The sequence below is a fragment of the Danio aesculapii genome, chromosome 20, assembly GCF_903798145.1.
Source record: "Danio aesculapii chromosome 20, fDanAes4.1, whole genome shotgun sequence".
Taxonomy (NCBI): Eukaryota; Metazoa; Chordata; class Actinopteri; order Cypriniformes; family Danionidae; genus Danio; species Danio aesculapii.
In genome coordinates this window covers 28,644,239-28,661,081 of record NC_079454.1, presented here as the reverse complement: position 1 = coordinate 28,661,081, position 16,843 = coordinate 28,644,239, and the positions used below count along the sequence as shown (strand labels likewise).

General features: G+C 33.8%; 1 protein-coding gene across 1 annotated transcript in view; it reads right to left on the bottom strand.

Moving 5' to 3' along the window:
• Positions 1 to 16,224, bottom strand: part of mthfd1a (methylenetetrahydrofolate dehydrogenase (NADP+ dependent) 1a, methenyltetrahydrofolate cyclohydrolase, formyltetrahydrofolate synthetase) — a 31,688-nt gene extending 15,464 nt beyond the window's left edge. Inside the window, exons 1-12 of the mRNA XM_056481737.1 lie at positions 15,689 to 16,224; positions 15,486 to 15,591; positions 13,278 to 13,362; positions 12,041 to 12,100; positions 11,908 to 11,961; positions 11,337 to 11,473; positions 9,084 to 9,184; positions 6,765 to 6,901; positions 3,213 to 3,324; positions 3,001 to 3,128; positions 499 to 596; positions 216 to 389 (exon numbers count right to left, since the gene is read on the bottom strand). Coding sequence (XP_056337712.1) covers positions 216 to 389; positions 499 to 596; positions 3,001 to 3,128; positions 3,213 to 3,324; positions 6,765 to 6,901; positions 9,084 to 9,184; positions 11,337 to 11,473; positions 11,908 to 11,961; positions 12,041 to 12,100; positions 13,278 to 13,362; positions 15,486 to 15,589 — 1,190 coding nt within the window. The 5' untranslated portion in view covers positions 15,590 to 15,591; positions 15,689 to 16,224. The remainder of the gene's footprint in view (positions 1 to 215; positions 390 to 498; positions 597 to 3,000; positions 3,129 to 3,212; positions 3,325 to 6,764; positions 6,902 to 9,083; positions 9,185 to 11,336; positions 11,474 to 11,907; positions 11,962 to 12,040; positions 12,101 to 13,277; positions 13,363 to 15,485; positions 15,592 to 15,688) is intronic.
• Positions 16,225 to 16,843: the final 619 nt, after the last annotated feature.

The window sequence follows — 16,843 nt, the reverse complement described above, 5'->3', positions numbered from 1 at the left end:
CTGAGTGTATTCATTTCATCCATTCATATGCATACATGCATACATGCATAATACATAATAAATATGATAATTTGACCATAAATTATACCATTGATCATTTGACAGCAATTACTTTACTTAGGCCTAATGAAGTATAATGAGATGGTGCTTGAGAAAAGTTACTATGATAAAGGTTTAGGCTAAAGTTCATAATTATATTTCAAGATGCATCCTACCCAGTGACAACCACATATTTCCCATTAGGCTGTTTCTCCATGCGCTTCAATGCATCCAGTCGGATTTTAGCCCTGCTCCTGCCGTATGACTCTACTTCATCAGAAAACAAACCCAATTCTCTGGCAAGCTGAACGACTGGTTTGCTTTCACATGAAGAGGAGATTGCAGCATCGCTGAAAAAAATAAGCAGAGGAAGGATCAGCACAAGCCGCAGAAATATCATGCTAAATAACAAGATTACTTGAAATATTTTTCATAATAATAAGCAAGTCGAGGGAGTACCTGGGCTGAGGCTCATGGGGTCTCTTCTTTGTGTACACTAAGTTCCACTTGCCTGGAGTGTGTGTTTGCAGAAACCTCTTCGCACTTTCAACTGTATTCTGGTCCAAATACAAACAAGAAAAACAGAAGCATTTATTTTTAAAAAATGCTTAGTGTCTGTACAATATAAGCTCAGTATTTGGAAAGCATAAAAAGAGGATCCCAAGTTTAAGAGAGAAACATTCCTTTTTACACCTGACCCTTAACAGCGTTTTATTATGTCTCTTTCATCCACTTTCAAGTACTTTCCTGATGAATTTGGGGGAAAGGCTTAGGGGCAGGTGTTTGTGTGGGTTTTTTCTCATCTTTCAATCTAATACTGTTAAAGTAATTCTTGCAGTTTGCTGTAGTGGCCGAGAAAGCTTAACAATTTGCAATTTAAGAAAAAAATACATTCAATAACAAAAACGCCAAAAAAATTTAGATAAAATCTTCATCTGTTCGACAGCACACTCTTTCACATTTTCTCACAACACAAAAAGAACAAAACATAACGGAAATGTTTTAAAGGGACCCAAAATTGTGCCAGATGCCGCTGTGCCGTGACTATTGCTCAGTGAAGTTGTAGGTGATCTTTGAGAGGTGAGTTCTTTGTTTGTTTATTTTAATATCCCGATTCCCGTGTCTTTAGTATTTATTAACCTGAATAACCATAACCTAAATATCCGGGTCTGTCACGTTTTAGGGTCTTCTTAAAACATTTTCGTAATGTTGTGAGAAAATGCAGTGCGTTTTTATAAAATGTTTGTGTTGTGAGAAAATGCATCACGTTTTATTAATGGTTTGCGTTGTGAGAAAATGCAGCGCGTATTTTAATAAAGTGTTTATTTTAATAAAGTGCATTGTGAGGATTTGCAGCATGTGTGCTGTCAAACGGATGAAGACCTTTCTCATTTTGCTGGCGTTTTTTGTAATTGCACGTGTCACCTTAAATTGCAGCATATTAAGCTCTCTCGGCCACAATAGTTTGCATATATGTGTGCAGTTTTTATTTTCTGATTTAGATAATAATTAAAGATTTTTTTAAATCTCAATATTTACATCTACATGACTGAAAATGCAATATCACATTATGAATCATTTCATTTCTATTACATTTTAATCATTGAATGCCAACTTGGTGTTAATCTTTTAAAAATGTAATGAATGTGCATTTTGATATTGTACACTAACAAGTTTGGGGTGTGTAAAATCCTCTTATGCTCTTAAACATTTATTACTTCAGTTTTCAGTGTCACAAGATCCTTTGGGAATCTTTTTTTTATATTATGAAACATGCTGTAAACCCAGAAGACACACAACACCATAAGACATTAATAATAGGTTAGATTTAGGTCGCCAGTGTCTAAGGACAAAGTTATTTTGACGTCCAATAACAACGTGAAATGACGTTGATATTTTCTGATTTTAGGTTGTGTTGAAAAGTGACCAAAATCCAATGTCGAACCAACATCTTAAACAAATGTCATATTGACATCAAATACTGACATTGATTTATCAGGCATGGCAACCAAAATCCAACATCTGATAGACGTCATAGTGGTAACGTCCACACAACGTCACGCTGTAACATCATTAGATGTTGATATTTGGTTGTTTTTAGTTTCCCTTGGAAAGTAACCAAAATGCAATGTCTGTCCGACATAGGATATTGACATCAGCCTGACGTTGGGTTCTGACGTCAACGCGATTTTAATTTCCAATGTCCCACGACATTGGGACACAATGTCAATCTGATGTCATGTTGACGTCCTGTGCCTGCTGAAAATAAACAGTTTGCTATTTTTTTTTTTTTTTTTTTTTTTGTAGAAACCATGATACTTTTTTGCCTGGATTCTTTGTTGAATTTATGTAGGTTAACAAAAATTGCATTTATGTTAAATAGAAATAAAATATAAATGTCTTAACTTTTGATCAGACATTTAAACGATTCATTTACTAAGAAAATACACCAAAAGTTACATTCGCTTAAACAATAATTTTTTTTGTCCTTTATAAGTAATTTATTTAGACTACACAAAATAATAGGAGGCAAAAAAAAGTTATTCTGAGATTTATTGGTATTGGGCAGCAAATTAATAAAGCATATCTAGTACAGTATCAACATTACCCAATATAAACTTTGATTTGTGACAGCAATTAATTATTGTTCAGTGTTTTATGGAAAACGTTGAAATATAAAACTATACTCTCATTTCAGCTTGTGAGCATGAAAGAAAGTTTAAATTGACTGTCATTTTCCTGTATTAGACACACACACAGACTTCTGCAAAGTTACATTACTCAGCTAGGGCAGTCATGTCTTTAAATAAAAAAAAAGATACTGTCCAAACATTGCATTTGTTTAAAAAAAATACAAAGTAGGCTCACATTTTAATGCCTTCACCTGTCCATAGTAATTATAATCTGCAAAACTGCCGCCCACATTTGCCAAAATGATTATGAACAAGTAAGTAATTATACCTTCATCAGCATGGCCACAGTCATGGGTCCGACTCCACCAGGCACTGGGGTGATGAATCCAGCTCGCTGTTTAGCCGAGGGGTAATGCACATCACCCACCACCCGCTTCCCGCTGGCTTTACTCTCATCTGTGTGTGCATGTCAAAGGTAAACATGTGAGCCAAAACCAACTGCTATTCAATTCTCCATTACTGATTCATACGAGCAGAGACCTGGTATATGATTGATGCCGCAGTCAATGACCACGGCCCCCTCCTTCACCCACTCGCCCTTCACCATCTCTGCTCTGCCAGCACCCACAACCAAAATATCTGCTTTGCCCACCTGAAGGGAAAATAAACAAGACACTGAGAGTCATTCATGCACTTCAGCTATCACACCAAAACCGCATAGCAGTTCAAGGTCTGCACTCAAAATCCGTAAAGCAAACATTAGATTAATCTTTTTACTCTTCAAGAGCTCTTCTTTGATGTAATATCTGTTGCAGAAAGTAAAAATATATGTATTTTGATAGAAAATATTTTTACTCAAAAATTGCTAAAAAGAATCACAAAGGACTAAAAGGAAATGGTAAGTAACTTTAAATTGAAGATTAATTCCATTTCTGACATTCAAACCCATTAGGAATGTGTTCATCTTTGTAACACAAAGGAAAATATTTTTAATCAAGGCTGAGAGATTTCCAGTGACAGCCTGTTGACCCAAAAACTCTGACACACTTAAAACATCAATAACAATATAAGGATTCGTTAAGAATTCAGCAGTTTAATTTACGAGACGCGTCTTTTTTAGGCTGTTATTCACGTATAAGCATTCATAATCACATTTAAATTTGGCACAAAAGGTCAATCATGCTCATTTGATGTGCAAGAACCTTGAATTCACCTCTGAGCTCCTGCAAAAAAACACTGAGATCTGTTCTCATGTAACAAGGGAATTTCAATATTAGAAAATATCCAGTGCTAGGAAATTTATCTAAAAAATAATCAAAAAATTACATCATTCATTCATTCACAGTGGAATGAACTGCCAACTTAATCAGCATATGTTTTACGCAGCGGATAGCGGATATCACTGGGAAACACCCATACACTTCCATTCACACACATACACTACGGACAATTTAGCTTACCCAATTCACCTAAACCACATGTCTTTGGACTATGGGGGAAACCGGAGCACCCAGAGGAAACCCACGCCAACATAGGGAGAACATGCAAACTCCACACAGAAACGCCAACTGGCCCAGCCAAGGCTCGAACCAGCGACCTTCTTGCAGTGAGGTGAGAGCGCTTCCCACTGCGCCACCTTGTTGCCCTTAAAATTACATCATTAAATTTTTTTTTAAATAAATTTTCTGATTACTTTGTCAAAAAGTAATTTAACTACTATTTTAGTTCCTAATTTAGTTACTTGACTCAATAAAATCTCTATACATTTCAGCAATATAAATACAACTTGTATAGCACCTTTTAGTTTAATTCTTTTTTTAAAGTATACAAAAAGAAAAGCTAAACAATTTATGTATCAAAGCAATATCACTATATTTGTGATATTGCTATTATTTCTTACTCAATTCATTGTTAAGCAAGTGAAATCATCTTGATAAATGTAACCTTCTTTAGTTGAAAAAAAAAAGCAAATTAACTAATTCAACCGAACTGTTTAATGTACAGTTTTTAAGGGCTATGAATGTATTATAAATGAAACTACCTAAAAAAAGTAATCCCTTACTTCACTTTTGACAGTAATTAGTTACTTTTGAAATAATTACACCCAACACTGAGTATAATCCGTTTCAAACACTGTCAAATTTTCAATTTAAAATCAGTCAGTGCTATGGAAATCTATCTTCATAATGGTAAAACATTTTACCATTACAAATTTACATGTAGTTCACTCAAAAATTAAAACTTCATAATTTATTCTGCCTCCACATGTTCTAAAGATGCTTCTTTCGTCCAACAATTTTCAGCAATTTCTAATGGTCTTAAAAAATGTTTACAAATTACTTTTTGCTGGCTGCCCAGCATCCTCTATTAACAAACTTCAATTAGTACAAAATGCAGCTGCCAGAGTTCTTACCAGGTCTGGAAAATTTGATCACATCAGCCCAATTTTATCCTCCTTACACTGGCTGCCGTATTGAATTTAAAATATTGCTTCTTACATATAAAGCTTTAAATAATCTAGCTCCTGTTTATCTAACCAATCTTCTGTCTCGCTACAATCCAACTCGCTCTTTAAGGTCTCAAAACTCAGGGCTTCTGGTAGTACCCAGAATAGCAAAGTCGAGTAAAGGAGGTCGAGCCTTCTCATTTATAGCTCCTAAACTCTGGAATAGCCTTCCTGATAATGTCCGAAGCTCAGACACACTCTCCCAATTCAAAACTAGATTAAAGATCTGTTCAGTAAAGCATTCACTTAGTGCACCACTTAGGGGGCTTCCACACAGGTTCTGCATCTTGTTGATATACACTGTGAACATCAGCTACGCTAATTATTTTCTTTATTCTCCATTTCCACCTGGGGATACTCTTCCCGAGGCCCTCAGACTATGCAGAGTCACTGATTCAATCCAAGACCAACGACGAGATGATCCCAAGGTTTCCATATCCTGGACCAGGCCGTATCCTGAGCAGCTACTATGGTGGTCATGGAAGAGTGGAGAACATGAGACTGATTCCTGTGACGCTCCAGAGACAGACGAGTCTTCGCTGAGGCCAGCTTCCAGCCTCCGTCACTGAGACTGCAGCTCTGTACAAGACTTTTGGCCAGCGGAGAAATTAAAATGATCGTGCCCAACTGAGCTTGGTTTCTCTCAAGGTTTTTTTTCTTCACTTCCGCCATTTAGTGAAGTTTTTTTTCCCTCTCCGCTGTCGCCACTGGATTGCTTGGTTCGGGATCTGTAGAGCTGCGCATCGTTGGATTTGCTCTTCAGTGTTTGGACTCTCAGTAGTGATTATTAACCACACTGAACTGAGCTAAACTGAACTGAACTTAAACACTACAAACTGAACTACACTGTTCCTATTTACTGTGACCTTTTATGTGAAGCAGCTTCGACACAATCTACATTGTATAAGCGCTATACAAATAAAGGTGAATTGAATTGAATTTAAATTACTTGAGTGAACAGTAAGTAAAGTTTAATTTCATTAAACTGACCACTTAAAGGACTAGTCCACCCAAAAATGAAACTCTTCCCTATTTGTTCACACTCGAGGGGTTGTAAACATTTATAAATGCAAATATATTGTAAAGAATGTTGGGAAAAAAGCAGTCATTGGCATCCATATTAAGAATAAAAATTACATTGGAATTCTATGACTTTTTCATTCTTCATTATATTATCCTTTGTGTTCAACAGAAAAATAAAACTCAAATAGGTTTGAAATAAGTAGATAAGAACAGAATTTTCACCTTTTTGGTGAACTATCCCTTTAAGCTTTTATGTTACAAAGACATTATTTTTGGAACCTTTTTGAACTTCCTGCAATTGCAAAAACAACAGCAAAATTGGAGCAACTTCAATTATTTCGTTTAATTAAAAAAAATATGTCTCAGCCCACCAAATTATGCCAAAAACCGAACTGCAAGCACGTGCTTTAAAATATTAAATGTTTTTGGAAGACTAAAATAGTATTTAAGTCATAAATTCAAGTTAGAGTAGACATGTAAGGATTAAGAATAGCTTAGAATTACAGAAATGTAATGGGAAAAGTCCTATAAAACTAAGCATGTGTGAAGCAGATGAAAGCAACCTGTTCGGCGAGGTCAGGGGTCTTCGAGTGGCAGGTGGTCACTGTTGCGTGGCTCCACAAGAGCAGATCGTGCATTGGAGCTCCAACAATCTTGCTGCGGCCGATCACGACAGCATTCTTCCCCATCACACTCACACCTGCACACATGAATCACACTTGCTCTGATCCAAAGCATAATGAGCTGCCAACAGAAGCACTACTGACACCAAGGCTGATCTCATCTTCATTGTGCTGCCTTGTTCAAACCAAGCCAAGCAGCACCATATGCATTCTTTGAAGAGATGGCAGAATGTGTCGCATGAGCTCAGTGTAAAAATTTAATAGATGATCAACAGTGTGATAGAAATTGATTTGCATATATAAAATAATTGCATTAGTTAAAATCTTTTTTTCTTTTTTTAAAGAAATTGAATTTACATTTAGCAGATGCTTTTGTCCAAAGCGACTAAGAATTGTGGAGGCATTCAGCGATTCAGCAAGAAAAGGCAGTAGATACAAAAAAGTTATTCAACTATATTGTTCATGCTCAGAGATTAAGCAGGGTATATACAGGAATCCGAGAGCGAAAGAGATAACTTTCAAGACTTTTTTAAGACTCTTTCCAAACATTTTAAAACCTCATTGCCTGATTGTAAGAAATACTGAAACTAAACTAAAACATTATTCATATACTGAATAAAAATGCTAATTGGAGCCTTTAGAACTGCAGGAATAAGGGTATTGCCTTTGTTACAGCAGTAAACAAAGCAGTGTGATGTCAAGGAATTCATCAATTTCATGAATTACACAGCACCTCAATATTTAGATTAAATTCAGGCAGACTTTAGCATACAACTACATGTATACACTGTAGAATCAAAAATGATACAACATTTAGTACATTGTAAAGATTTGTAATGATGCATTAAATAGGTAAGGAAAAGACACCAAATACATTAATGTAATAAAAGATTTCTAATTCAAATAATTCTTGGGAATGCTCCGTTTATCAAAAAAAATAATAATAATAATAGAAAAACATGAAATGTACTTCAAAATTGTTTTAGTTTTTTTTTTTGCAGAAAACTCAAATTTGATCAAATGAAAATCCAGTTTTAAATTGAAAACACCTATTTCAATGTCTTAAAATTTTACCCTTAATAGTACTGTTTTTATTACATTTTATATATATTATATATTTATTTTAGAATTATTATTTGTTTTAGCTAAAAATTATATATATATATATATATATATATATATATATATATATATATATATATATATATATATATATATATATATATATATATATATATATTCAAAACACTAGAAAAGTAGCAAGACCAAACATGTAAACACTGCATCCTAACTAACAAGAAAATATAAAACATATATGACCGCACTATTTGTGTCTTTTCTTGTCTTTTTTTATTCGTATTAAACCCGATTTATCATTTTTATTTCTTGTGCTCATAATTTATGATTCTTTTATTCCTTGTTTATGTAAAGCCCTTTGCGTTACCATTGTGTATGAAATGTGCTATATAAATAAAGTTGCCTAGCATTATTTATAAGAATGTTCACTAAATGTTCATTCCAGTTTTATTTAATGTTTTAATGTGAATATTTATTAGATAATTTGGCTTTGTTATTTAAAAATTCAGTAAAGATTAGTTTTCCAATTATGATGAACTATTAAAATTATTGAAAAATTAAAAAGGTTTTTTTTGCAATGATGCCACTGAAGAACCCTTTTTTGTATAATGTTCTTAAAATAACTAAATATTTCTCAGTTTAAATAACATTTTAACTTTTTCACTTTAAAGAACTACTTAAAACTTTAAAAGGACTCCATGCATCTTAAAGATTCTATATGGAACCATTGACGCTAGTAAAGAACCTTCATTTGTAAAGATTGTGGGAATTATAATTTTGAATGTTCTCTGAACAATCTTAAACAAAAAGCAAGATAAAAAATGATGAATGCACAGCTAAGAAAGTAAGGATAATATAATTCATGCGCCATTATTTATGTTTGCAAGATGCATTCTTTTCTGGCTCATCCAAATGTGCTGCTAAAAATTATGTTCTGGATCCTTCTTCTCTTGCTGTTGGGTGACAGCTCATTTCACCACCGAGTCATCAGCCTGCATTGCAGTATGTGTGTGGATATATATATATATATATATATATATATATATATATATATATAAAATTCACACTTATCCAGTGACACTCATTGTGCAGCAGAATGAATGCCCTTTAGACAATCACACAGTGGCTCTGACTGACGAGAGCTAGAGCTCATGGGTAGAGGGTCAGAAGGTTTCCACCCACCGGTCTGACTGATAAGCTCCATACAGCCATTAGGAGTGCATGGGATGAAGCAGTCGCCTAGGTCTCCACGAGACAGCTTCCCCGCATTTATACTGGTCAAGCTGAGAGGAAAACATAATAACATACAACATACAAATAACATACAGTTGACAAATGTGAAAATTGTAGATGTTCAACACACAAAATTGCAAAAAAAAAAATCCTAATAATGTAAAATATTACTTATTGAGTGATTATCCAACAGATTACAACAATGTGTTATGCAGTTGTGTTACACATTAATGTGTAACACATTCTTTGTGCCTAATGTTAAATGACATTAACTAATCAGGTTATCTGCATATTACTGCCAGGACATTCATTTGACACATGAATTTCTGTCTGAGAACGACAAAATATTCCCTAAACGTAGCTTTGAAGCAATCTTTTTCTGTTAAGATAGTTCTGATAAGAAAGTACTATGCTTAAGCATACCATAAGGACCATGTTAGCGTAGCTAAACCATGCAACCTTTTCTGTGCAGTAAAATCTAAAACAGAATATAGAATGTTGTTACAAACATGTTTTAACACAGCTCATGTTTTAGCATGTTGTTTACAAAAATGTGCATTCCGCTGGCAAGCTTATCTTTTGTTAACATGCTAGTGTATTGTTAACATGTTTTAACATGTTAAAACTTGGCTCACATTTTTTAGCATTTAAATTATTAATAATATGCTAAAAGAGTGTGCTAAAATAGCCATTACTATAAAATTATATGTTATACAGTACTTTAAAATCACTTTAATGATTTTAAATTGTAATATTTATAAAAGTATATTTAAATGACTTTTTTCTGAAGGCTTCTATAGCCTTAAAAGCTCAAAATAGCTCAGTTCTCCTCTCTGTAATTACATCAAACCCTGTGATGAACATAATATAAACACAAGTGATCATACACACAGTAACATAAGAGTTCTATACAGCATAAGTGTCCTGCATGAATCTATCTCAGAGATGTGTCAAGAGCCTGCAGGTGGGATCTGTTTGTATTTGTGTAGATGTTAAACTCAGTAACCTCTCAAAAATAATTCACTGAAAAAACACATCTGAAATCAGTAAAAAAGAACCAATTTTCACAGACATCTTCAAAAAAACGGCCTTTGGCCCTTTGACTTTAAATGGAAAAAAGATAAAAGAGCAAAACATTTTATCTGGAAAATAGAACTTGACCTTATTATGAAAAACTGCAGTCTAAAACTACCTGCTTATTTAAAAGGAATAAAATCCATTACTTCACTCATCGTTCGTGTTGTTCTTCTAAAACATACTTTCAACTATATCAGTTTGATGGCCAGATGCAAAAAATTAAGAATAAATAAAAACCAAATACAAGTACCAGGTATATTGGCATTGTATATATTTGTTCTACTCTGCAGTTGCCCAATGGCACTTTTATTAAATGTAACATAGCCTAAAGAAGAGATAGTTTAGAGCAATTGCCAAAGGCTTTGCTGTAATTGTAAAAATATATATTTTTCTTATATATATTTGGTTACACTTTAAGTTCAAATTTCCACTGGCTTTCTACATACTTATTAATAAGATACTGGCTGTTTATAAGTACTTATTTATTATCTTATTCTAATTCTATCCAATAACTAAACCCAACTATTACTTTATTAACTATTAATAAGAGCAAATTAGTAGTTTATTGAGCTAAAAGTTTTAGTTGAAGTATTGTTTGTGAGAACTGTACCTTAAAATAAAGTGACCACATTTCTCCCCAGCTATATTTAGCTATTTTTGTGGAATGAAACACCAATTACTCTAGCATCTATACATCTTAAAGTGACATTTAAGGGCTTAACTAGGTTGATTAGGTTGACTAGGCAGGTTAGGGTAATTAGGCAAGTTATTGTATAATGATGGTTTGTTCTGTAGACAGTCGAAAAAATTTAGCTTAAAGGGGCTAATAATTTTGACCTTAAAATGGTTCATAAAAATTAAAAACTGCTTTTATTCTAGCTGAAATGAAACAAATAAGACTTTCAGAAGAAAAAATATTATCAGACATACTGTGATATTTCCTTGCTCTGTTAAACATCAGTTGGGAAATATATAAAAAAGTAAAAAAAAAAAAAAAAATCAAAGGGAGGCTAATAACTATGACTTCAACTGTATGTGTGGTAAAGAATATTTATGTGTTAATGAAAGTCCCCAACCAGACCCAGCTTCCCTGTAGCTTAATTGAAAAACACAGATTTGACGTACCCATCAACATCTTTCTCTGGAGCCACAGCATTGGTGATTTTCTCAGTGTTTATTGGGTTGATGGAGTCGAGAGGCAGCTGCACAATAAGCCCATGAAACGCAGGATTCTCATTCACCGCAACTATGCTGCGCAGAACCTAAAGAACATCAGTCCTGAAATCATATATTCTCATAAAACAGATTCATCTGCTGTGTGCAACATTCATTAATAATACTAATCAATACATCAATACACTAAATAATACATCAATTACAACTTCCTTTCAAAACTACTGTAAATCAGAACTTAAGGTCCGTCAGTTGCTGGTTTAGAAAATGTAATAAAGGTGTTGCAGGTAACCCAGACAAACTGTTTTATACATTTTGAAGGATAAACTCCATAAAACTAATAAGACCATTGGATCTACCATCATTTCTCTATGATGCTAAAACTTTAAAGACGTTGAATTCTGGGGCTTAGCAACAGATTGATTGCTGAATTTTTTCAGCGCTGATTAGAACAAAAGGCTTCTAATTAAGATTAAAACGATGATATATGGATAAAGGTTGTTATTTATTGCGTTTCTCTTACTTCATTTTCAGTGGCTGTTTCGGGAAGCCTGATGTGGTTCGCGTTGATTCCAATCTAAACCAAGGAGAGGGACAGTGTGAGTGAGAGGTTTATGAGAAACAAGATTTCTGTTTATTAAATCAGCTGACTGAACCTCGGCCGCCGCTTTGAGCTTCATACTGATGTAGAGGTTTGAGTCTTCTCTGTCTCCGACCTTGGAAACAAAAAAACACACACACAGAAACCTACTTAATTTTCAAAATGTTGTTTTGTATGAATATAAAAAAATCTAATTAGAAATGTCCACCTTTTTGTGCAGATATTTGTTTTGCACGGGTTTAATTAAAAATATTTTATTTTGTGAAAACATTTAAATATTTAATAGTGCTAAGCCACATTACTGAGTGTTATAAACAATCTTTATATGAATTCATTTATTCATTTTCCTTCAGCTTTAGTCAACTATTAAGGCATATGTTTTATGCAGCGGATGCCCATCCAGTCGCAACCCTGTACTGGGAAGCACCCATACACTCTCACATCCACACACAAACATACACTACAGCCAATTTAGTTCATCTAATTCACTTATCCCGCATGTCTTTGGACTGTGGGGGAAACAGGAAAACCTGGAGGAAACCCATGTGAACACAAGGAGAACCTGAAGTCCACACAGAAATGCCAACTGACCCTGCTGGGACTCGAACCAGCGACCTTCTTGCTGTGAGGCGATAGTGCTAACCAATGAACCAACGTGCAGCCCCAATTTTTATATCATTTTTAAAGTAATTTTTGTATGCACATTTTTAAAGTAATTTGTGTATACACACACACACACAAATATTTTATTTAGCTTTATGTTTTTAGTATTTAGTTTACTACAGTAACCCTCATTTAAAAACATAATTAAAATAATATACAATATTCATTTTGATCTAGAAATCAGTGCATTTTTGTTGTTGTTGTTGTTGTAAGCCTGGTTATTTGCATGCAATGGTCAATACAGACTTTAAAAGTGAAAACAGCAAAACAGCACAGTGAGGTTGTTGTGTAATTGAGTCACACTCAATATCAGTGCTGTCTTAATCTTATCACTGTGACCTTAAACTAGCACACCTTTCTCTCACATGCACACTCCTGCATTTATCAACACATGACCATGAAGCCATAGGGAGATTTTCTATTTTAACACAACACCCACAACCGTGACAGAGGAGAAAATGGCACTTTACCAAATGACCATCTGGAGTAGAGCGAAAGGAAAAAAGCAATAAAGAGAAAAGATGAGTCAGATTATCAGGAGAGATGAAATTATACAGCTAGCTATCAGTATGAGGCATACTATATGGGCAACAAAAATAAATGAAAATAAGCACGAGGTCCAGACTGACCTGCAGCACCACCAAGCCTGGCCTGAAGCCTGGAAACTGACTCTTCATCTGCTCCACCTCTTCCTTCAGCCGCTGCTTCACCTGCCTGCACATACAAAGAAGAATTACCACATCTCATCTACTGCAAGGATCCACTGAAGGGCTTTATTTATTTATTTATTGGCTAATCTAAAACAATGTGTAAACAACATATGGCAATTTATTGTAAAAATGTACTGTATTAAGCTGCAAGCTCCACTTAATATATTAATATAATTTTTTTTAAGAAACACCTGGATATTCAGATGTTTGTCCCACAAACTGTATTACAGTTAATGTACATGACTTAATATTAATATAGTTGTAAATGTAAAATATATTATAAATTATAAACTTAAATTTAGATTTTGGTAGAAGACAGAAATATACCGTTTAAAATAAAGCATAATCCAGTAACTATAACTTGCAAAATTTTTTGGATTTGGGGATTCAGGCTTCCCTTTATAAATAGTATATAAAAAATTGATATAAATATACAAATAATAAGTTCAGAGGAAAAGAATGCATTTGAAACGTAATTTTCAAGTTTTAACAAAATTGCTGAATAAATCATATAAAATCCGGTGTAAGCAATGAATTAATGCTTAATAATAATAATAATAATAACAGCTGAATTATAATTTCATTAATTTTCCTTTGGCTTACTCCCTATTTTAGAGGTTGCCACAGTGGAATTCATTCACACACATACACTACGGACAATTTAGCTTATTCAATTCACCTGTACCACATGACTTTGGACTGAGGGGGAAACCGGAGCACCTGGAGAAAACCCACGCGAACACGGGGAGAACATGCAAACTCCACACAGAAATGCCAACTGACTTAGCTGGGACTCGAACCAGCAACTTTCTCACTGTGAGGCGACAGTGCTAACCACTGAGCCACCATGTCATCTTTATTTATTCATTTATTGGCTAATCTAAAACGATGTGTGGACAACATGTGACAAAATTTAAAATACTAAAAAAAAGTATTTAAAAAAAACTTTAAGTTGCAAGCTCCACTTAATATATTAACATAACTGTGTTTTGTTTTTATGAAGCATGTGAATATTTTGATGTTTGTCCAACAAAGTGTATTTCAGTTATACATGACTCAATATTGATATAGCTGTAAATATAAATGTAAAAACATAAATATACATTTATTATATAAAATCTATTCTATATTATAAACTTTAATTTTGGGTTGGTGCAATGCTTCTGGTAAAGAAAGAAAAATACAGATTAAAATCCAGTAACCATAACCTGGAAAATTACAACAAAAGTAACTTATGAAAGACTTGCAGATATAAGGATTCAGGTTTCCCTATATAAACAGTAACTTCAAAAAGGATAGAATGTATTTGAAATGTAATAATGTAATACTATGTACTATCATGTTTGAACAAAATTGCTGAATAAATCATATAAAATCCAGTGTATGCAATGAATCAATGCTTAATAAACATTAACAATATATGAATTATAATTTTTTTTATTTATTAAAATAGTATATAATTGAATAAAACAGTGCTCAGCATATATAAGTACACCCCTCATAAATCTATCTTTTAAATTCATATTTTTAAAAGGAAGCTATACAATATTATATTTGTTCATATACATTAGATTAGTCAGTACTGAAGCCAAATCTGGAGCTTATCTAACAAAATAACTTACGAGAACGGTCCAAAAACTAGTACACCCAAATTTCTGTTATAGAAAAATGTTAAATACAAATTTAAAAAGAAAAAAATCTAGAGAAGCAAAAAATTGAAAAACTTAAGTTTAGTAAAACATTTTGTAGGTTGTAATTTTTTTTGCAATATTTAAATTTAAATGTATTATCTTTCAATTTCTAAATACGTTTGGTGACTAAAATATTGTTTTAATAAATATATCGGTTTAATAAATCAGTTTTGTTTAAATGCAGCAAAATACATTGCCTATATTCATTATCAAAAGGTAGTGCACTCAATTATGCTGAGCACTGTATACATTCCTAAGGTTTACAAATGAATAGTTATTATAAGGTGTTTCCATTTCAAATTAAGTACATTATTACATTACAAGCAACCCCAATCAACTCAAAACAATTAATAATAATAAATATCTATTGCTTGATAAAGTGTAAAAGCTCCTGAGTCCTACATCCACAAGAGCCCTCAAACCCACTCAAACTCACTGTGAGGTCTTGTTTCCAGACACAACTGTTGCAAGTGCACAGCATCTGTCCCACCTGTACATCAAGACCCCTCGCCGTAGCACAGCAGCCCTGACAGAAAACATGTCTGCACACAACACAGTGTCAAAGTCAGTTGGAAAACATACAAGAAAAAAAACATCTTCAAACAAAGCTGTTTCTCTACATTACAGAGATATCACCACCTGTATTGTGTGAACTGTATGAAGTCTGTACTACTGTCACTCCTCCTGCTTTCACTGTGCAGACCCTTATCACTGCATCCAGCTGTCCAGACTATTCCAGCACAAGTCGGGATGTGAGCTGATAAAAGAAGAGCCTGCAAAACTCAGACAAGCGCAAATGATCACATGGTTTGTGGAGAAAGCCTGCACAGTGCTAGAGAGGTTAAAATACAACTACTGGCATGTGGAGGAAGTGGGCTGTTCCTCAGCGAGGAGCAGGCAGCCAATCAGAGGTCCTGTGGGTGAGAAAAGAAACATTCCTGGGACTGTGTGTTCAGTCGGTCTCCTCCTCTCCTCTTCTTTACCGTCAAAGAACTCCAGCATGAGATCTGCAAAACAGTCTCCGAAAAGCAGCTCAAAGCCTTCAAAACAGCTGTCAGTCAGACAAACTCGAGGAGTATGGCAAGCTGCTATAACATGAGAGAAAATATAAAGGCACAAACCACACATAGAAAAGAAATGTAGACAACAGAAACTTGACAACATCGCGACACTTGTTTTCTCTACTCAAAAAGGAAATGAACGAAACAGTTTGTTTTTATAACTATAGCGCCCTCTAGTGAGAAACTGTTAAATGACAACTGCACTGTAATAATTATTGCCAATAACTGCTAACTACACTATTCCTTCATGTTGTCTCAACACAAATCAATTAAGTTAACGTAATCCTTTTTACAAATTTAAGTGGACCCCCCCCCCCCCCAAAAAAAAAAAGTTTCAACTTATTTACATAAGTAATTTGAGCATCAAAGCATCGAAATTCATTTTTTTCAGTGTGTATATTTTACAGTCTATGGTATGTTCCTTTTATCAGTACTCAGTGGACCAAATAATTTAGTCTACACTTTATTCAATATGTCCGTTTAAATATACCTCAGACATTATATTCATACATTTAAAAATAAATAATGTAAAACACGTAGGCTAAAGAATATCACATAACACGAATGCACTTACAGTGAAGAAAATGTAAACAAAACGAAGAAAATAAACTTAAACCTTCAAAAAAGGTAGTTTTTTAACTATAGTTTTTTTAAACTATAGTGACCCTTTGAGAAGCATTAGCAAATAGCTAAAAAAAACATCACTGGGAAACACCCATTCACACTCAACCAC